Source organism: Gopherus evgoodei, chromosome 3 (genome assembly GCF_007399415.2).
Source record: "Gopherus evgoodei ecotype Sinaloan lineage chromosome 3, rGopEvg1_v1.p, whole genome shotgun sequence".
Taxonomy (NCBI): domain Eukaryota; kingdom Metazoa; phylum Chordata; order Testudines; family Testudinidae; genus Gopherus; species Gopherus evgoodei.
The window spans coordinates 73600262-73623226 of NC_044324.1; the positions used below are offsets into that span (position 1 = coordinate 73600262).

General features: G+C 39.3%; 1 protein-coding gene across 1 annotated transcript in view; it reads right to left on the minus strand.

The window, feature by feature from the left end:
- Window positions 1–22965, minus strand: part of IBTK (inhibitor of Bruton tyrosine kinase) — a 92099-nt gene that overhangs the window by 20016 nt on the left and 49118 nt on the right. The window contains exons 21-25 of the mRNA XM_030555809.1: window positions 15069–15181; window positions 14180–14328; window positions 12362–12525; window positions 6680–6772; window positions 1977–2135 (exon numbers count right to left, since the gene is read on the minus strand). Coding sequence (XP_030411669.1) covers window positions 1977–2135; window positions 6680–6772; window positions 12362–12525; window positions 14180–14328; window positions 15069–15181 — 678 coding nt within the window. The remainder of the gene's footprint in view (window positions 1–1976; window positions 2136–6679; window positions 6773–12361; window positions 12526–14179; window positions 14329–15068; window positions 15182–22965) is intronic.

Genomic DNA, 22965 nt, shown 5'->3' on the forward strand with positions numbered 1-22965 from the left:
CTGCTGAATTTCCAAGACAAGTATCTCCTTTCACTGGAACACAAAAGCTCTATAGCTCTCAATGTACTGCATGCATGGAAAGCTGAGTTTGCCACCAGATGTACTCTACATTTTGGATCAAACGATCCATAATTCCACATGGTTAAGTGATGCACCCAACCTTACTGTTCTGTACTTTTACAGAAAAATAGACAACGTGGATGATAATTGTTAATACATTTTAAAAAAAAAAACCTAGCAAAAGCAACTAGTAGTAATCTACAGTTTGCCTGTTGAAGTTTAAACTTTACTTAACCAAGTTAATTCCCATTTCCAGCAGCTAGGTGATTATTTGAAACATTTACAGATTTCTCACTGATTCTCTACTTTAACTCTTGGTTTAATTGACATTTTCTGTCTGAGTAGGCACAGAGGAATATTGTAGATGAACATTTATAGGCATATGTAGCCACATGAAAATTAAACTAGAAAGTTTTCCTTCAGTAGAAGATGCACTGGCCTTTTCACTTAAGATACCTGGGCCTGCATCACACACTATACAAAATATTTCAAAAGACTGATTTATTAAAAATGTGCCTAGCAATCTCTGGGTGCTTGAACATTTAACATAAAAGACACCAATTAACCAAAAGAATTGACTAAAAGTCAGCTCCCGCCAGCCAGTAAATTAAACTTCAGCCACTAAAACATCTGGGGAAAATTGGATGAACATCCTACAAAGCTTAATTCATCCTTTGTTGGACCACGAGGAAAGTAAGTTTTGAAAAAAAACCTCTCAGTTTGTCAAAATGTACATTATGTACCAGATTAAATCTCACTAACGTAGGTCCTGTACTCACTGCAACATGCTTAAATAGTCAGTTTAAGGATTTTTATGTCTAATTTGGTAATACCATGCCATCAAACCATTATATAAAGTTCAATAAACTCCAAATCCTGCAGTATGGAAACATAGGCTCTTCCATTATGGAAGCATCACTCACAACTCCAGGGTTCAGACTGAGTTGTGCTTTGCACTTGAAGCAAGAACTCAAACTTTGTTATATATGAAAAATAAACTGCATCTGCCCCAAAATTATAGCACTTACTCTGAATCCAGAATTATTTGATCAAATGCAAAACAGTACATTTCTGTGATAAGACATATTTTCAGTTTAATGTTAAGAAATATAATGTGTCAAGTCTTTTCTTTGTCCAGAATGATTATTAATAATGGAACACCACAAATTCTTCAGACTTTCCATACAGTTGACATTAGTTAAAACACTGTGCATAGGCTACACTTGAAAAAAGGTTGTAATTGTAGTAACTAATGATTGTGATATTAAATTGCTGTAGTGCTCCTTGAAAAAGAGACGACTAAGAGGGGATATGATAGAGGTTTATAAAATCATAAACTGATGTAGAAAAAGTAAATAAGGAAGTGTTATTTACTCCTCATAAGGCAAGAACTAAAGGGTCACACCAAATGAAATTAATGGGCAACAGTCAAGCTGCGGAGCACCTTGCCAGAGGATGTTGTGAAGGCCAAGACTGTAACAGGGCTCAAAAAAAGAACTAGATAAGTTCATGGATGGATCACTTGATGATTCATTCTGTTCATTCCCTCAGGGGTACCGGGAATTGGCCCCTGTCAGTAGACAGGATACCGGGCTAGATGGACCTTTGGTTTGATCTAGTATGACTGTTCTTATGTCTATCATGTCTTTGATACTGTTGACCATACTCACAATATGCATGACAGGGCCCAGCTTGGTTGTGGCCTTTAGGGTATATGAATGTTGAGCCACAATCACCACCACTAACCACAACTCCTGTTTAAAATTTTCAAGAACACTGACTGTACAAAAGTAGAAACACCATGTTTTCTTGTAACTAAATAGAAGTTATGTCATCTTTATTTAAAAAAAAAACAACTGCCCAAAGGGAACCATCAACACAAAGACAAATAAACTGAGTTAACTAAGATGACATACCATGCGCTCCCTGGTTTTGTAACTTTCGTAGGTGTAGGGGGCGTGGCTGTAACTGAAGTAGCCTCCAGGCTGTTTGTAACTGAGCCACTATCTTTAGCCGCCATGGCAATCATTCTTCTTTGCTTCTGAGAAAGCTTGATTCCATGAGAAGCAAGTTTACTATGAATTAAAATGACAATTGGAAAAGAGAAAACAACTGACAAATTAAAATACTAAGCTCAAAAGACAGGTTATTTACTTGCAATCGTTATTCGAGTGTAGATTCTACATATTCACACTTGAAGCACTGGTGCCTCTAGTGTAAACTTGCAGAATCTTGTGAAGAGCAATGCCCTTTGAGAATACTCTCCCTTCCCTCCCTGACCCTTGCAAGGATCCCTAGAGGGTAAAAAGTAAGGATTGGCCCAGACATCCATCAGTTCCTTCCCTAGTTCAGGAAATTCTTTCCCAAGACTTCAAATAAAGGGGAAGGAAGGCAGGAAGTGTCAATATGCAGTTGCAATTTAAGAGCAACAGCTGCTAGTAGTAACCTCTCTCCCTCCTTCGAGCAGCCTCTGTGTAGTCCCACTTGTGGAAGACTTGAAAGCAGTCCAATTCTATGAAAGGTGGGCTGAGAGCCTAGGTGAATGCTATCTGCAGAACTAACAAAATGAACATCAGGTCTGAACAACAGGTCAAGAGTGTTAGTGACTGAAATTTCCTCTCCTGAATTAAGTCTGACACAGAGAGAGAGATTGCTGAAAGCACGTATCTATGCCCAGGTAGCATTTTTGCAAAAAGATGATAAAGCATCAGATGGATGCTGATTGTTTTCACCACTCTCATTTAGTTAATTACACCTTAATTTCTCAGGTGACCAAATACCTAGCAAGTCATAAAAGGCATGAGAAAGATGCTTGTGGGACTACAGACAGCCTAGTGGCCTGAAAGATTAAATCAGGGATGATATTTTTTTAAACTGGAAATTGTGGTGAAGGTATGCACAGGACATTTTCCATATGGAACTGAGCTTATGCAAACTCAGCCTTCTGGACTGCATCTCACCAACAACCTGGCCATATTTAAAGCTATGAGGAATGCCCTTTTCCATAGCACATGGCATAGATGACATGCACATGTGAATCAGTGCAAAGATCCTAAGAGTTTTGTGAAGGAAATATTTCAATCTCATGGCAAAGGAGAGTCATGCACCAGAGGGAATAACCCAAGGACAGCTCAAATAAATCCATCCACTGCAATATTTCTGTAAAGGTAAGTCAAATTTACTTTGTCTTAGATATCACAACAAAGTAAATGTTCCAAGTAGCATTACTAGTACATGGAGTAAGTCTTCCATAAACTAGAGGATTGTACCATTCCCCCATGCATGTGACAGTAGTTGCTGACATCACAAACAATTCAGTCTGGTAGAATGCAAAACAGTTCTTCAAATGTTCAAAAGTGTAATATGTCAAAAGCAAGAGAAGAGCATCTCAGATCACTCTCTTCAGCTACTGAGATGGGGAAACTTCGGTATTTATTGCAGCAGGTTTTTGTCTGCTTTGTTTTTCAACAGGATCTACTAGACTTCAGAATAAACTTCCTCATAAAGCATCTCAGTAATCCAGAAGTCAGGCTGTCAGCCTGAGAAGATTTAGGCTCAGATGGATACTTTTACCTCCAACTCTAAGACAAAGAACAAGGAGAATGGAAAATAGGATTTGTGGTACTAAAAAAAAATCTGACCTAAGATGTATGAAGATGAAACAGCCAAGACCAATTAAAGCTACTGACAACTTTTTGGATCCACTGTGACTGACCTCCAGACAGACCTCCTGAATCAATGGAATCAGAGGGAAGGCAGAAGAATTCCAGGTTCCAGTAATACCCTAGCTGGGATATATCCTCAGTTGAAAATCTGAAACTTACAAAGTTAAGTATTTTTCCATTGGCCATTGTGACTACCTGAGTGCAGGTTGGGTAAGTTTACAAAAAAAAATATGACAACACTTTTGAGGTACCTAGTACAAATGATCAAGTCCAAGGAAGGATAAAAGCCCAAAGAGGTCTTTCTACCACTATAGCAGAATAGGTTTGAGGCTAAAGGGCCAAAAATGCAGCACCAGCAAGCCCAATATGACTGGAACGGAGACTTTCATTGCAGAGGTGTCAGGAGTTGCATCCACTCCCTACAATCTCCAAACACACACCAGCTGCTCTGGAAACTGAGAGGTTCCTGTCAATGTGCAGCTGATCATGCATAAATAGGAGAAGCATGCAGATTCAACGATCCATCATTGGCAGGTTACAGCGAAACAGACTGCCAAATATCTATCATTGGTGACATCAAACTACATTAATTCAGATAGATCTATCTATCTAGATATGATCTATTTTCACTAGAGCTGGGCAGAGAGCCACTTCAACTAATGGTTCACCAAAGTCATTGGTGAAACTAAGGACATTAGTACTATTGGTATCAGGCAAAACTTCAAAACGAGTAGTTCACTAGTATTTAAAAGGTGCTGGATTATCAGCACCGGACTTTTGACATGAATGGATACGAGGACCTAGCATTGCCAATGCTGGCACCAGAGTACTTCTAGCATATGGTTTAGAGTGAACTGCAAAATCTTCAGCACCAAATTAACTTGAACCAGACTAATTTAGGGACTTCTGTTTTTTACTAAGTATGCTAGAACATAACTGAGCTTAGTCAGCCAGGGACTTGGACACTGCTTCAAGGCAGATGAAGAGCCCTTCAGGTGAGCAGTTCTCTTAAATCAATGCTGGACTTAATGCCAAACTTAGTCAACTGGGCCTATGGAGCCTCCCCTCATCAGCAGAGATGTCAGAAGCAGCTCTCTCACTTTGTGTGGGTCCAGATACCAGTGTCAATCACGCACCTTTTCTTTTTTTTAAAACGAGGACACCTGACTGATAATTTAACAAAAAACAAAATAGTCCTGAAAGGACACAGGCAAATATATATTGTGATAAAGTTCCTCCTCTACCATGGTGGGTCCTGGGCTTATTGGCAGATTTTGCTAGCCTCAGAAATCTTCCTGTGTTGGATCAGGAGTTGGGAGGAACCCGGGCCCGCCCTCTATTCCGGGTTCCAGCCCAGGGCCCTGTGGATTGCAGCTGTCTATAGTGCCTCCTGTAACAGCTGCATGACAGCTACAACTCCCTGGGCTACTTCCCCATGGCCTTCCCCAAACACCTTCTCTATCCTCACCACAGGACCTTCCTCCTGGTATCTGATAACGCTTGTACTCCTCAGTCCTCCAGCAGCACACCCTCACTCTCACTCTCAGCTCCTCACACCTCTTGCTCCCAGCTCCTCACATACGCACCACAAACTGAAGTGAGCTCCCTTTTAAACCCAGGTGCCCTGATTAGCCTGCCTTAATTGATTCTAGCATCTTCTTGATTGGCTGCAGGTGTTCTAGTCAGCCTGTCTGCCTTAATTGTTTCCAGAATATTCCTGATTGTTCTGGAACCTTCCCTGTTACCTTACCCAGGGAAAGGGGACCTACTTAACCTGGGGCTAATATATCTGCCTTCTATCACTCTCCTGTAGCCATCTGGCCTGACCCTGTCACAATATATATATATCCATCCAATGAGGACACTGCAAACCTAAACTCTGAACACTTCAGCTGTTAAGAAGAAACTGAAGGGTAACTGGGTCCCTCTCCCCTTTTGTACTTTCAGAGTCCACCACAATGGGAAACTGGGATGCATCCCAAGGGCTACTGCTCTTCAGAAGATTCTACATCTTGATACCAGAAGTGCCAATAAAACAGAACGAAGTGGAATATGCAGAGGACGCTTGAAACACTAAAAGTCTATATGTTGGGTATTTTTTTGTTTTTTTTTAGGGTGGAAGGGAAGTCAGTTGCATGCTTGGGCATATAAGGAATGAGAGCTTCCTCCAGACGTAACACTGTCACATTGCTCCTCAAAGCGAGATAGTGGAGGCTGCCCAAGATGTTCCCCATTCTCTGACTAAGGCAGAATCACTGAGCACTGCCACATGTGATGCTACAAAAAACACTAATTCAATTTTTGTTTGTGCGTGTGCAGTTCTGTTGAGTGTTTCTGGTCTGAAGTTTTGTTTTACCATGAGTTTTGTTTCCAAAACGCACTTCTTATTTAATTCTATCTTGTGTTTGCTCCCTAAAATCCACAGATGGGTGTCATTCAGGCTAGTATGTGGGCAAACAAACTCCTGCAAAATGTCCAGTCTGCACTGTAATCATCTCCCCCATCCACACCAGTGGCATTCTTTGGGAAAATACCATGCACCTGGACAAGATGAAGGTGGTGGTGTGAAACAAATGGTACCTGGAGAGCAACCAGATGGAAATTTAGATTATTTTTGAGTGGGGATGGACTGAGAGCAGAAAGGTTGGCCAGCTAGGCCACTGATCCCACATATGATCTGTTATTTTACTAATCTTTCCATTTATGTCTCCAGAGTCCAACAGAAGGTTCTGCACTAACAACATGAATCAGGCCATTGCAGACAGAGATGTAAATTTTAAATGCATGCACAGAAATGATAACACAAAATGAACAAACAAAGTTGTGCAAACACAAAAAGGACAATATTTTTTCTTCTTCTTTTAAATTTTAAACCATCTGAACCACTAAGTAAATCCATAACAGCCTATTCTTCAACATCTCTCCTTTTTTATAGATATTGGTTTTTTACCAACCCTGCATTTGTCTTTGGCATAGTTCCACGCTTCTGCATATTTTCTTCAAGTTCCATGATGGTTCTTAGATCCACAGCAGGAGGGCTGGCAGGACTGAATGAAAAATAAAAAGTTACCTTTCAAGGCATTCATTTTTACTTACATTCCAGAGTTTCCAAACTTCACTGAAATCTTCTAAGTCATAATTAAATTATACATCCGGGTACCATCATATGTCTATTTCCCCAATTATGGCAAACCTCAAATAGAATGTTTCTGACAAAACTTTTTTTATATATATGTGTATATACAGAATACACAAAAATACTTCCAAGATTCATTACAATGTGAAACAAGGTAATTACTTGTGTGATAACTTTTTAACAGCCATTGTAAATAAGATACTTAAAACTAGGATACTTGTTTAGTAGTTGGCTAGCAACTTAAGTATTATGGAGACACTGGTCATGACTCCACAGTTAAGGCAGAATTCCACTTTGCACTTAAAGAAACAATTAAACCTGTTTTGTATGGAAAACATTTGTTATCCCTCCCACTTCCCAAACTACAGCACTTACTCTGACTGAGTACAGTGTGAACGTTCTAAGAATTTACAAGTAAATCCTTAAATTTATGAGATAAAATTAATTTAATACAAACTCTTTTAAGAAATTTAGTATCTATCATTTTCTCTAAATGATCTTAGCAGAACAATGCAGACACTTCAAACTTTCCTTATAGTTAAAACTGAAACCTTGTTATATGCTATATTTGAAGAAATTAGTTATGGTATGATAGTTTAAACTAATTGCTACAATTATACACGCTACAAACAGGCTCAGTAATTCTTACCTGGGGCCACTGTGATGGGGTAATTCAGCCACCATCATCCCTTTACAGCTGATTTGTATGTAACAATGCTAGTTATTCTAATGAATCAGTGGTATGAAAAGTGGAATGAAAAGTTCTCATTGGCAGGATTACTTGGCCCAATTGTCAAAGCTCCTTAAAAGTTCCACAGCCACAGGATAACCTATGCCATTACTGCTTGAAAGGCTCCCCATGGCACTGCTGACTTGGTTCCACTGTGCTTTGACATCACTGCCAGGGGAAATGCGGTAGAAGAATGTGGGAAGCCTTTAAAATCAGAGCAGAGGGACCCTCTACAGAGTTCTCCTTACCCTCCCTTCAGACAGCATAGTATAATACAAGCCTCCAAACCAACTGCAAGTCAGTGCGACCCTTAATTTGCTGCTTTGTGCTCCTCTGGCAATGCAAAGCAGCTTAATCCATCTTAACGGCTTGTGTAGGCTGCTTCAGTGTCTCAATGACTCTGTCCTTAAAAGGTAAAAAAAATTTAAAAAAGTGATTTAAGCTTGATATTTTTAGTGACTTGAAGATATATACTATCACTTGGTAGCACCTCTTTCAGTTTCTCATTTAGGGTTTGTGTACAGAATTTGATAGTTTTTAAAACCCAAGGTAATTCCCAGACAAAAACTATGTTGAGATGCAGCTACAGTTGAGAGTATGTATCAACTAATTTAAGAACAAAAGTATACTACAGGGATACTGTCTATCCCACTGAATGAGGAAGTAGGCTGTCTTCAGCCTTATGCTTCCATCAGACAATGCTGCCAAGCAGAGGCATGAAGGAGTCCATCTCATTGCAATCCTGCAGCAATGTTTGCCTGGGAATTGTGTATCTGAAATCTGCTTTGTATTTGTATCTGGTTAAGAATTAAGCTTTCAGTATTTCGATAGTGACAGGCCAACCCTCTATGTAAAATCCTTATACATGGTAAGTTATTTATATTTTAATGTCCCACATGTACATTGCTAATGTAAGCAGTTCTAGTGAACATGTTGTTGGGAAACAATAATTATTAAGGCCTAAAATTAAGACACCCCTCAAAACACAACATAAGGAAAATTACTAATGAAGCTTTATGTAATGATTCACGAACATAAGATTGGACTTTGAGTGAAAAAGTCTCTGAAAATCCATGTTTAAAGAAGATAAAATACAGACACTTTGAGGTCATGGCATTTTTAAACCCACGACCCTACACTTCTATGTGTGTATGATAATACACATACTGAATTATGATCCTGAAATATAAAAATGAAGAACAGCTACATAAGATTAAGAGCTTTGTTAGTTATATCTTAATAATTTATAATTATGGATAATGAATGAGCTAATACTTAGGCCAAGGCCTAGCTGGCATAAGTGTGGTTTTGCCAATTCTTCTCTCCTGTAGATTTGCTTAAAATTACATTATTGCTGACAGGCCAAAGGTAACATGTTGTGCTGGAAGATTTTTGGTAAAAGTACAGAAACCTGTAACCCTTTTATTGGGAAAATGCAGAGGCGGGGTGACACAGAAACAGAATGACAAAAATTGTATAAGCAGCAAAAGTTGTGTATATTTAAGCTTACACATATGTATTGTATGGGTTACCTAAAACAAATGCTTAACGCTGATTGGGGAAAGGGTAAAAAATATGTAATGAAGAAATAAATAAATAAAAATGACTCAAGTGAACAAGGACCAAACTGGAGGAATATTTGAACATAAAATGAAGGAAAAAGGACTGAAGAATTAGATCAGAAGTCAGAGGCAGCCATCAGGAAGTATAGGAGAACTTCCTGGTACCTCAGAATATGGTAGTTTGGGCCCCCTTTCATTTTGTCTATTATCTGGCATAAATATATGTTCACACATCGTAAATAACAATAATTCTGTCTGAAACTGTATAGAGGCAACAAGTGATTAAGCCTAAATTGAATGGACTTGTGACTCAGTTTCCCACCTTAAACTCCGAACAATTGCCTCCATTGCAGTTATTAAATCAAATTCATTCTGAATTATATAGAAAAAGTTGTGTGTGAGAATGCTTCTACCATATTATACATAGAAAATATTTATGGTATAATAAATGATTCCATCAGAAAACAGCAACAAAGATTTTTATTTGTGTTACCCATATCAAACCCCTTCCCTCCAAACTGCAACTAGAATTTTGTTCCTTTCCCATCACACCACATCATTCCCCTCTTAGAATCCCTACACTGGATTCACCTTGCCTGCCAGATTAATTTCTTTTGGATTCCCTCTGTCCCTTCATTCTGAAAGAAACGGCAATGAAATGGACACTGTTTTCTTCTACTCCAATGTGTGTGCCTTCTTTCTTTCCATGCTGTCAGATGAACATGAATTGTATTCCCAATCCCAATGTGCTAGGATCCCACACTTGCCTCATTCAAATCCCTCTAAGAGACTCAGTCCTACTACAGGGCCTGCAAACCCACATCAGACAAATCTCTTCTCCACTCCAACACTCTATGAAAGGAGAGGGAAGGAAAACATTTTTCTAAATGCTTTACTCAAGATCTCCCAGTACTTCCTGCCTTATCAGTGTCTGTATTTTAGATAGTAAGAGCCACTGAAATGGGGCACTATGTTTTGGGCAGTGTCAAGCAAACCAGTAATGCTCAGCCAAATTCTTCAGAAAGCCACAGGAATTTGGAAATTAGACAGTCTGGGAATCAACCACCAAGTGAATTTGAACACAATTACAGATAAACAATTTCCTTTTGAATCGTACACTAATATGTATAACTTATTTATATTAGAAGTATTACATTATTGTCTTAGAAGAGACATGGTCAACCTTAGCCATAGGGGTGATCTAGATTCTAAGTGACCTTAAAAAGGTCTGCAAAATATGGAAAAGAATATAATTACGTCTGACCCTGACAGGCTTTCCCCTCATTCAGATGTGTCACTTCTTCACTGAAATTAAAAGAAATGCTACCATCTTAGTCACCATTAATCAGTTTCATAAAAAGTGACTCATCTCTGTAGTTATGCACCAGGCACACACACACTCAAGCCTGAATGTGTGTTCACTAGCAGGCTCTGAAGTACCTGCAAGGTATTTATTTTTTTCCTGTCACCTTCAATCTTAGGAAAATCTATACCTTTGATGAAGGGCACAGTTAATGTATAGCATGTATTCACAGATTCTAAGACCAGAAGGGACCACTGTGACCATCTTCTAGTCTGCCCTGCATAACACAGGCCATAGTCATTCCCTGAATTAAATTCCCATTTGGGCTAATCTTTTATCTTTTAGATAAAACATTCAATCTTGATTAAGAAGTTGCTAGTGACTGAGAGTCCACAGCAGCTCTTGGTAAATGGTTCAAATAGCTAATTACCATCACCGATAAACATATGTCTTATTTCCAGTCTGAATTTGTCTTCCAGCTTCATCTTCTAGCCACTGGATCTTGTTACACCTTTGTCTGCTAAACTGAAGAACCCATCATAAAATATTTCTTCCCCATGTACTTACAGACTGATCAAGTTATCCTTTAACCTTATCTTTGTTAAGATTGAGCTCCTTGTATCCATCACTATACTTACAGGTTTCAGAGTAGCAGCTGTGTTAGTCTGTATCCGTAAAAAGAACAGGAGTACTTCTGGCACCTTAGAGACTAACAAATTTATTTGAGCATAAGCTTTCACAGAAGCACAAGACCTCCTGGTGCCAGAAGAACCCTTAGCTCCTAAGGTAGCATCCCTTGTAGCTGGGGCACTAATTTGAAATTGACTTCAGAACAGCAGCAGACTGCTTTCAAGGCAGGACTTCAGTCAGAATCATCCTCATGGAGTTCTCCATAAAAAATAATTTCAGTCAGGCATCACAGGTTTTTTGCACAAGAAAAATATCTACAAATTGAACATTTATGACCTTCCCTTAGACAAGAGAGGCATTTAGTATGTTCATCATTTAAAGGCATAGCTGCCTCAAAGGCAGGGTACATTTTACAACCTGGAGACCTAACTTAAGCCAACAGACCACCACACCGGTGCCAATGTGAGACTTCAAAACAAAAAGTCCCATCTTTGTGAATGAAACTAGCTACTAAACCCATTCTGAGAAAGCTACAGGGAAGCAGTCAGATAGCACACACCATCTCACTGCCATGAGTGGTAAGGAAACAAGTGGAGTCTGGGGCTTCTTTTCCCCTTATGCCCTCCTTGGAAGTGGGAGGACGGGGGCATAGGCAGAGACCCAACAGATGCTGCTGAACAAAAGAATCCAAGCTCATGCACATGGGGGGACACACACCTACAGTGATGACATTGTAGATAAAATACTAGAAGAACTACATTAGGAATCGATTTTGATTACTGTATGAGGCTGAAGCTAACAAATTTGACCTTAAACTGCCTATAAATGCAATAAGGTTAAGACTGTTTGTCAAACATCCCCCTCAAAAGAAGGATACACTAGTGACAACCCTAATTGCTGCAGTAACACTACTGCAAAATGAACTGTTACTGTACAATACTGCAGTACTATTTTTTAATTGAAAGATGGAGGAGTAAAGGATCTAATTAACAGGAAGAGCTACTTTAAAATTTAAAAACCTTTCGAGACAGTGTCCCTTTTAAGATGTATCTAATGGTTCTTCAAGAGAAAGCAAGCATATCAATTTGCAAAAGGAAAGCCAGCATCCTTAGCCAACATGTCAAGTATTGCTGGTATCATATGATCAATTTAAACACCGTTAATTTTTCACCTTGAAAAGAAGCAAGAATATTAAACTACTAATGTTCACTATCTTTTACCAAATGGAAAGAACAGTACTTGCCAGCTAATTACTTACAATACATTTTACTGTACCTGGAAGAGGTAGCAACCCAACTTGGAGAGCTTGCAGAATTATTTTTAATACTGGGAATGGACTGTGGAACCGACTTTTTCAGTGCTGATGATCCCTCACGTAATTTCATCTCTTTATTAGAATGCAGGGCTTTTATACTCTGAACATACATTTTGTCTTTCATCTGAAACACAAAAGAACCCTACTGAAACAGGTTTTTTTCCCTATTTAGAAAAGGGTGATGTTAGAAGTGACATAAGTTGTAAATATTAAAGTATACATGAAGAGGATCTACTGGAAATATCAGAACCAGCAGATGCATTTTAATTAATCTCAGCTCAATCTGCATTATTTATATTTTTTTTAATTGACAACATCCATCAGAAAACATGATCTCAGAATTATGTTCAAATACATTACAGATAAACTAAAGTAGTGTAATACTACTCCTAGAGATTTGTTACAGGTCTAAAATAACAATTTTGATACCTGAGACTAACATGCACACAGAACTGCATTAGTCTCAATTCTTGTCAACTTCATTTCTCTTTAATTACCCTCTTAAAATTACCCTCTCCTGTAATCTTTTTACCAAATACATCAGGCTAAGAAAATTAGCTTTATTTTGCGAAGTCAGCGGTTCCTTTATACTTTGAGATAAAAATGAGGTAGGAATTTTAAACAATATAAAACTAAGACATCAGAGAGTTAAGATTTTCAAAAAACAAAAAGGATATAATGAAACATGGTGTTTAAAAACTCCTGATACTATACACAAACAAAATATCAGCACTATCTATTAAAACCACAGAGGATTTTTGTTTATTTTAACAAACAAGCACTTTAAAACTATTTCAGGATGAGAATGTGACTAAATTGTCTTTATAAAAGACAAAAAAATCAAGGTTTGCTTTTGTCATAACCTATTCTCAGATTTGGACCTTAGCGTCCAAAATATGGGGGTTAGCATGAAAACCTCCAAGCTTAGTTACCAGCTTGGACCTGGTAAAGCAGCCACCACCCAAAAAATTAGAGTGTTTTGGGGCACTCTGGTCCCCCCAAAAACCTTCCCCGGGGACCCCAAGACCCAAATTCCTTGAGTCTCACAACAAAGGGGAATAAACCATTTCCCTTCCCACCTCCAGGTGTTCCCTCCCTATTTCCAGTCCTGGAAACAGAAGTACTTCCCTCTTCACCCAGAGGGAATGCAAAGTCAGGCTAGTAAATCTAACACACAGATTTCCCCCTGACTTCTTCCTCCCACCAATTCCCTGGTGAGCACAGACTCAATTCCCTGGAGTTCCCCACTAAAGAAAAACTCCAACAGGTCTTAAAAGAAAGCTTTATGTAAAAAGAAAGAAAAATACATAAAAATGGTCTCTCTGTATTAAGGTGACAAATACAGGGTCAATTGCTTAAAAGAAATATGAATAAACAGCCTTATTCAAAAAGAATACAATTCAGAACACTCCAGCAACTACACACATGTAAATACAAAAGAAAACAATATAAACCTTACTGCCTTACTATATTTGTACTTACAACTTGGAAACAGAAGATTAGAAAGCAAGAGACAGAAATCCTCTCATAGCCGAGAGAGAGACAGGCACAAGACCAGAACAAAGGACTCACACACAAACTTCCCTCCACTCAGATTTGAAAAAGTCTTGTTTCCTGATTGGTCCTCTGGTCAGGTGTTTCAGGTTACTCCTTTCCAGGTGAAAGAGACATTAACCCTTAGCTATTTGTTTTTGACAGCATTTTTTTAAAAAATACACACAGAATGGTAAGATAATTATGATGATAATAATAAAGTAGATTTTTAGGAACCAAAATACCTCAGTCTTATCTGTTTGAAATCCTGTTGTGAAGTCGGGGGACTGTAAGTCTCTGGGACTACTCACTCCTGCATAACTACCTTCGGAATCAGATGTCAGCAATTCTGGAAGTGACTCCACAGAGTTAACTTTATCCAATTTTATTAAACCTAAAATGTATTGGATAAGAATATAACATAGAACTATATCATGAAAAGCAGGATTGTTATACAATGGTTATATAAGAAAACATACAGAGCTGGATGGCTGCATCATATTTTGAACATTATACAATTATAAAACTATAAATAACTATAAATATAGAACTAAAAAGGGTAGCTTATTATATAATCCTATACAGTTGCAGGTAACCATCAACTTTCAAGCATCACTGTGCAGAATAAAATAGCTTCCCCATCTCTTCCTTTCTCTAATCTGATTCACACAAACTATTTGCTTGAAAAAGGAATAAATGTATTTACTTTTTCTATTTCTCACCAACTTGACAATGAAAAGCAGGCTAATCAGTTTCCAGTCATTTTCTTTCAGGGTCTCAAGCAGTGTTTCAATGTTTGGGCTGCTAATGTTACAGAGGAATATTTAAGTTACTGGGGGAGAACACATAGGAAAATGTCCTTTCGTCTTAGTTTTATAAAAGGCTTGTTTTCCTAAAAATTAAGTTTGGGGCCAAAGTTAAGGATCCCTTCAAAAAGAGAAGAAAAAACAGTATCACTTAATTCTATAATTCATTAAACAAACACTATAATCCATACTGGATACTTACAAAAAAAGTTGTGTGTTAAGTAAGAAATTCTTCTAAAGATGAACAGATAGCAGAAGTACAGTATTTCATATTAAAGTTCATGCTAGACTTTGTGATGCCTGAAAGAAAAGTTTATTTGCTACTAACCTGCAGAGGGTGGACTCTGAATAATATCTGAAAGATTATATCCTCCAGAGCTGTCCGATCGTCTTCGTGGCTTCTTTTTAGCCCTTGTTTTTGCCTTTTTGAGAAGAGCTTCCCTGTGCAAAACATTTTTATATTTGAGGTGTCTTAAGAAATAACAAAGTAAATATTTTTGAATCACTCAGATAATAGGAAAGCTTATTTATAGACTGGGTTGTTAGCTGCAGTTATGATTATATATAGTGCATCCAGTGTTTGTGCATGAGCATGACAAGTCAAAATAAACTACTGGTGAGGTAAATGTATCAAGATTAATATTTAGCATTTCTTCGCATACAGTCTTGACACTTACACATTCATTAAACCAGATATGGACTTTTGAACTAGCATGTGGATTTAGCACTCCTTATATGTAAGATGTGAGTAAATGGAGATGGTGAAAGAATAATTGTAAGAAAAGGCACTTGACTACAGTCAAAAAGATGCCCATGGGTGGGTCACAGCAATGGAGATTGAACCTCAGATCCATAGTTGACTGATTTAAATCGAAGTAATATAAATCAATCAGTAGAAAGCCTCAATTTAAATAAGTGATATTAGTCAATGTTTCCATTTGTTCTTCAGTTATTTTCTAAAGAAAGGTCCTTTCTCATTGATTGATAACACCTTTAAAAGATGTTTATATACAACTAAATAAAGCCTTTACACTAGATTTGGTACATCCTTTTGCTACGTAAGATGGTATAATGTAACTATATACATTTATTTAAGTAATTATATAGCTTAATATTTTCAGATTCTTATTAACTGTACATTTTAGTAGGTTAGAAAATGGTGAATGATGTCGCTTATTTACTAGATAATTAAGTTTTTGCTCATGATTTGTGTCAAGCGGCATTCTAATGGAAACTGGAATTTAAACAAACAAATTATTTTTATTAAACAAAACCACCATAAATGTTCTGGATACATAAACTTCTCTCATCAAAACATGTTTCACATTTACAACTAAGTAATCTACTATACAGAGATTACCTGTAGTCAGTTAGTTAAACTGATTATTTCAGGTCAGCCTGGGGAAAATTTCAAATATATTTAAGAGAATGGAGTGTAGGTTTCTACTCATCTATGGCTATGTCTTCACTACCCACTGTATCGGCTGGTAGCAATCGATTGCTCGGGGATCGATATATCACGTCTCATCTAGACGTGATATCGATCCCCGAACGCGTTTATATCGTTTCCGGAACTCCATCAACACGAATGGAGTTGGAGTCGACATGGGGAGCTGCGGACATCGATCCCGTGCTGTGAGGACGGTAATTTGATCTCAGATACTTCGACTTCAGCTACGTTATTCACGTAGCTGAAGTTGCATATCTAAGATCGATTTTTCCCCGTAGTGTGGACCAACCCTATGTCTCATTTCCAAGAGACTGTCTCCTACGTTACTTAGGCTGACCCCTACTGTACCATAATTATAAAGCTTGACCTCACAAGTTAGACATTTTCCCCAATTCTCTCTTTATACAGAAAAGCAGCCTTTAAACTCAAAGTTTTCGACAGAAACTCATTGGTTTAGCATATTTATTTTTTTATGTAAAATGTTTTGAGAGATTACAATAAATTTGGAACTTAACATTTTGTATTTAACTCACATTTCATTTTAAAACAGATTCTTTTTTAAAAGAAACATCATAATTTAAACAGTTAAAATCTGATTTTAAAAAATTCAATTTTTTTTTTAAGCAAGCACTGATTTTTATCTACCCTGCTCAACTTTCTAGATCTAAAACTGTGTGTCTTGATTGCCTAAGCTAAAACACCTAAGTCTGTGAGCTTAAAGCCATTAGTAGATTCAAACCTCTCTGTGGCCCAATCACTAGTGAGAGACAGAGAGCCACACTGAGTAAGCATATGCACCCTACGCAGATATTCAGGGTAGCATTGAACAAGATCTGTGCGATCTACTGAAATGGTACAATAATGAGTTCACTGAACCAGATGGTAACCTTTGGTGTCTTAATAAGACCACTCTTAACTCCATTAAACAGTAGTATGACTGCTAAGTAGGGTGTTGCTCTACAGTACAAACGTGGACTCCAAAATAACAACATTATTACACTGGTAACATAGCTTGTGAACAGTCATGTAGACAGGATGCTTATCATTAGTCAAACAACTGGAAAAAGTGGGGGGAAAAAAATCCGAACACCTTTTATTTACTGTACCAAAAATTAAAGCTTTAAGAGAGTTACATGACCCATAAGTGATTCAATATTCCTATTTCATAGAACTTCTTGCCCTTTTAAAATACATTATTATAATTGTTATGTGTAAAGGTCCAAGAATGAAATAAAGTGAAGAACACAATAAAACAGTTACACTGGACTCCTGATAAGGCTTAGGTACTTTGGGAGACTTTAAGACAAAAAGTCAAGCCTCCCAAAAAGAGCCAAAACTTTTTGCACTATTGCAATAATTATCAAATGTAATATACCCTTGTGGTTACACTGCATTATACAGTTTTAATCTTAGCCAATCATTCTTTTTCCTATATTTCCTATTTTATCCAGGCTCCTACACAGTGACATGTAAAACAGATTTTTAAAGTCAACTTTATATATTCATATTTTTAGTCTTCTTCATTTCTCCTGAAACATCCACTAGGTGGACGAATAAAGGTTTAATTAAACCATTTTTGAAGACTTAAGTGGAAGATAATCAGGAACACGACTACTGATTAACTGCGTAATATGAATCTTAAAAGCAATAACCCAATTCTGATGCGTCAAAACTTGGAAGTTTTGTTACGTTCCTCTTATGTGCTAAATGTGGTATGCTGCAGCATTATTTGCATAAGTGATGCTTACTTCTTCCATAAGTATTTTCAAAGAGAAAAACTTTAGAATATTCAAATGGGTGTTTAATAAATTACTTGAACACAGGTTTGCCCAGGTTCTAGATCAGCTTTTTAAAACTATATATATACATAATGCAGCCAATAAAAAAATAAAATAAAAATTGTTTCCTACAGCTTGGTTCATGGGACCCTATGAAGTACTGCAGGATTCCGTGAGTCTTCCAAACATCCGATACTTTGTGAATAACTGTATGCAAGTCCTCAAAGTATTAGTTGATACCATTGTGTATGCTAATATTACCAGTGCTTCTGTGGAGTACTGCAAGCAGCAAGAGGAAATCTAGAAAAAGTTATCTAAGGCCTGGTCTACACTACGCGTTTAAACCGATTTTAGCAGCGTTAAACCGATTTAACGCTGTACCCGTCCACACTACAAGGCCCTTTATATCGATATAAAGGACTCTTTAAATTGGTTTCTGTATTCCTCCCCGACGAGAGGAGTAGCGCTAAAATCGGTATTACCATATCGGATTAGGGTTAGTGTGGCCGCAAATCAACGGTATTGGCCTCCGGGCGGTATCCCACAGTGCACCACTGTGATCACTCTGGACAGCAATCTCTGCTAGGATGCCGTGACCAGGTAAAACAGGAAAAGCCCCGTGAAATTTTGATTTTCATTTCCTGTTTGCCCAGCATGCTGCTCTGATCAGCACGGCTGGCAATGCAGTCCCAAATCCAAAAAGAGCTCCAGCATGGACCGTACGGGAGATACTGAATCTGATTGCTGTATGGGGAGGCAAATCTGTTCTATCAAAGCTCCATTACAGAAGACGAAATGCCAAAGTGTTTGGAAAAAAAAATCTACAGGCTACACAGTGCTGCGTGACAAGCATAAAGGAAAGCCAGAGACTCAAATGGACACTCATGGAGGCAGGGAGGGGATACTGAGGACTCCAGCTATCCCACAATCCCCAGCAGTCTCCGAAAAGTATTTGCATTCTTGGCTGAGCTCCCAATGCCTGTAGGTTCAAACACATTGTCCGGCGTGGTTCAGGGAATAGATCGTCAATTTACACCCCCCCCCGCCCCCGTGAAAGAAAAGGGAAAGAAATCGTTTCTTGACTTCTTTCAGTGTCACCCTATGTCTACTGAATGCTGCTGGTAGACGTGATGCTGCAGCAGTGAAGAGCAGTATCTGCTCCTCTCCCCTCCCTGGTGGCAGACGGTACAATATGACTGATATCCGTCATCACCATCAGCCCGTGAGTGCTCCTGGCTTGCCTCAGGTGAGGTCGGCCGGGGGCGCCTGGGTAAAATTAGGAATGACTCCCGGTCATTCCCAGTAGATGGTACAGAACGGCTGGTAACCGTCTTCATCATGGCAACTGGGGGCTGAGCTTCAATCAGCTCCCTCCCTTTCATATGAAAAGAAAAGATTCTGTACTGCCTGGACTATCACAGCAGTGGGATGCTGGGCTCCTCTCCCCCACACTGCTTAATGTCCTGCCTGGACTATCATAGCACCGGGAGGCTGCCTCCCCCTCATTTTATGTCACTAAAAACTCAGTGTTTCTTATTCCTGCATTCTTAATTACTTCATGACACAAATGGGGGGGGACACTGCCACGGTAGCCCAGGAAGGTTGAGGGAGAAGGAAAGCAACGGGTGGGGTTGTTGCAGGGGCACCCCCCGGGAATGGCATGTAGGTCATCATTTCTGCGGGATCTGACACAGAGCAACTGTGCTCTCTGATACACTGCTTCTCTAGTACATTTGCCCCATATTCTAGGCAGGACTGATTCTATTTTTAGACACCATAAAGGAGGGATTGACTCGGGGAGTCATTCCCAGTTTTGCTTTTGCGCCCCCGGCAGATCTCAGCCAGGAGCACCCATGATAGCAGCAGACAGCACACAAGGACAGATAACCGTCATCTCATTGCCAAATTACACTGGCAGCAGACGGTACAGAACGACTGGTAACCATCTCTGCTATCATGCAAAAGCAAATGAATGCTGCTGTGTAGCGCTGGAGTATCGCCTCTGTCCACGGCATCCAATACACATACGGTGACTGTAAAAACAAAAAAGCTGAATGGGCTCCATGGTTGCCGTACTATGGCATCTGCCAGGGCAATCCAGGGAAAAAGGGCGCGAAATGATTGTCTGCCGTTGCTTTCCCGGAGGAAGGAATGACTGACGACATTTACCCAGAACCACCTGCGACAATGATTTTTGCCCCATCAGCCACTGGGCTCTCAACCCAGAATTCTGAGGGGCAGGGGAGACTGCGGGAACTATGGGATAGCTATGGAATAGCTACCCACAGTGCAACGCTCCGGAAATCGACGCTAGCCTTGGACCATGGACACACACCACCGAATTAATGTGCTTAGTGTGGCTACGTGCACTTGACTTTATACAATCTGTTTTATAAAACTGGAATAATCCCGTAGTGTAGACGTACCCTAAGACTGGAGGAAGATATGCAAGTGATGTTATCCATACACACGCTTCGGTCAAAGATCATATGCAGAAAAGAGTATAACGACGGGAGAGACAAAGGAGGAAAAATGGGTTTGTGATTAAAAAATAGTACTAAGAGCCAAGAACTGTTCTATTCCTAGCTTCCTTTGCATACAAGGAACTGTAGCTGACCAAGACAAATTCTCCCACAGAAATGCATCAAAAATTTTTGATAGTTTTTAATCAGCTCCACAAATCACTTAATCGTGACTGAGTTTCCAGATACTGAAAATGGGGAACGTGCATATTTATCTCGAAGTTGTGGCATTTAAACTCATTTCTGTTTGTAAGTGGTTTGAAACCCTCTGACAGAAGGTGCCATAGAAATGCTTAGTAATATTATTGAACTATTCTTGAATTCTCAGTTCTTACACTTATCATAAAATGTCACTACTATTCTTCTCCACTGATATACTCTACTGGAAAATATGTAAATAGTGTTGTGCAATAGGAAGTAGTGTTGCCTAGTGGATAGTGCACCAGACTTTCCGGAGACATTAATTTTGTTCTAAGCTCTATTAATAACCTACTAGGTGACCTTGATCAAGTCACTTCACTTCTGTTTCTCAGTTTTCACATTTTTTGTAAAATTTAGTAATGATGCTAACCTCCTTTGTAAAGCACTTCAAATCAACTGCTAAACAGTGTTTTTGGTTGTTTTTTTTTATTATTCACACATTCTGTTCAGTCAGCCTCAAGTCACTTCTTCTCATGACTCTTGTTTGCTGCTTGCAAAAATACAGGAGTTAACTGAAGCACATACAAGCGACATAATCATTGAATATTAGGGTTGGAAGAGACCTCAGAAGGTCATCTAATCCAATTCCCTGTTCAAAGCAGGACCAACACCAACTAAATCATTCCAGCCAGGGCTTTGTCAAGACAGGCCTTAAAAAACAATAAGGATGGAGATTCCACCACTCCTTAGGTAACCCATTCCATTCATCACCCTCCTAATGAAACAGTGTTTCCTAATATCCAGCCTAATATCCTCCCCCCACTGCAACTTGAGACCATTGCTTCTTGTTCATCATCTGCCACCACTGAGAACAGCCAAGCTCTATCCTCTTTGGAACTCCTCTTCAAGTAGCTGACGGCTGCTATCAAATCCCCCCTCACTCTTCTCTTCTGCAAACTAAATAACCCCAGTTCCCTCAACTGCTCCTCGTAAGTCATGTGCCCCAGTCCTCTAATCATTTTTGCTGCCCTCAGCTGGACTCTCTCCAATTTGTCCACATCCCTTCTGTAGTGGAGGGACCAAAACTCCAAGTGTGGCCTCACCAGTGCCAAAGATAGGGGAATAATCACTTCCCTTGATCTGCTGGTAATGCTCCTATTAATACAGCCCAATATGCCGTTGGCCTTCTTAGCAACCAGGACACACTGCTGACTCATAGCCAGCTTCTCTTCCACTGTAATCCGCAGGTCCTTTGCTGTTTAGCCAGTCAGTCCCCAGCCTGTAGCGGTGCATGGGATTCTTCCTTCCTAAGTGCAGGACTCTGCACTTGTCCTTGTCGAACCTCATCAGATTTCTTTTGGCCCAATCCTCCATTTGTCTAGGTCACTCTGGACCCTATCCCGACCCTCCAGCATATCTACCTCTCTCCCCATTTTAGTGTCATCTGCAAGCTTGCTGAGGGTGCAATTAATCCCATCATCCAAATTATTAATAAAGATGTCGAACAAAACCGGCTCCAGAACTGACCCCTAGGACACTCTGCTTGATACCAGCTAACAACTAGACATCGAGCCGTTGATCACTACCCGTTGAGCCCAACATTCTAGCCAGCTTTCTATCCACCTTTAGTCCATTCATCCAATCTATACTATTTTAACTTGCTGGCACGAATACTGTGGGAAACCATATCAAAAGCTTTGCTAAAGTCAAGATATATCACATCTACTGCTTTGCCCATATCCACAGAGCCAGTTATCTCATCATGGAAGGCAATCAGGTTGATCAGGCATGACTTGTCCTTGGTGAATCCATGTTGACTGTTCCTGATCATCTTCCTCTCTTCCAAGTGCTTCAAAATGGATTCCTTGAGGACCTGCTCCATGATTTTGTTGGGTTCTGAAGTGAGGCTGACCAGTCTGTAGTTCCCCAGGTTCTCTTTCTTCCCTTTTTTAAATATGGGCACTATATTTGCCTTTTTCCAATCATTCGGGACTTCCCCAATTGCCACAAATTTTCAAAGATAATGGCCAATGGCGCTGCAATCACATCAGCCAACTCCCTCAGCACCCTCAGATGCATTAGATCTGGAACCATGGAACTGTGCATGTCCAGCTTTTCTAAATAGTTCTTAACCTGTTCCCTTGCCACTAAGGGCTGCTGACCTCGTCCACATAACTCAGTCGGTAGAGCATCGGGCTCTTAATCTGAGGGTCCAGGCACTCAGTTTCCCTGGCTGGGATGATTTAGTTGGGGACTGGTCCTGCTTTGAGCCGGGGATTGGACTAGATGACCTCCTGAGGTCCCTTCCAACCCTGATATTCTATGATACTATAC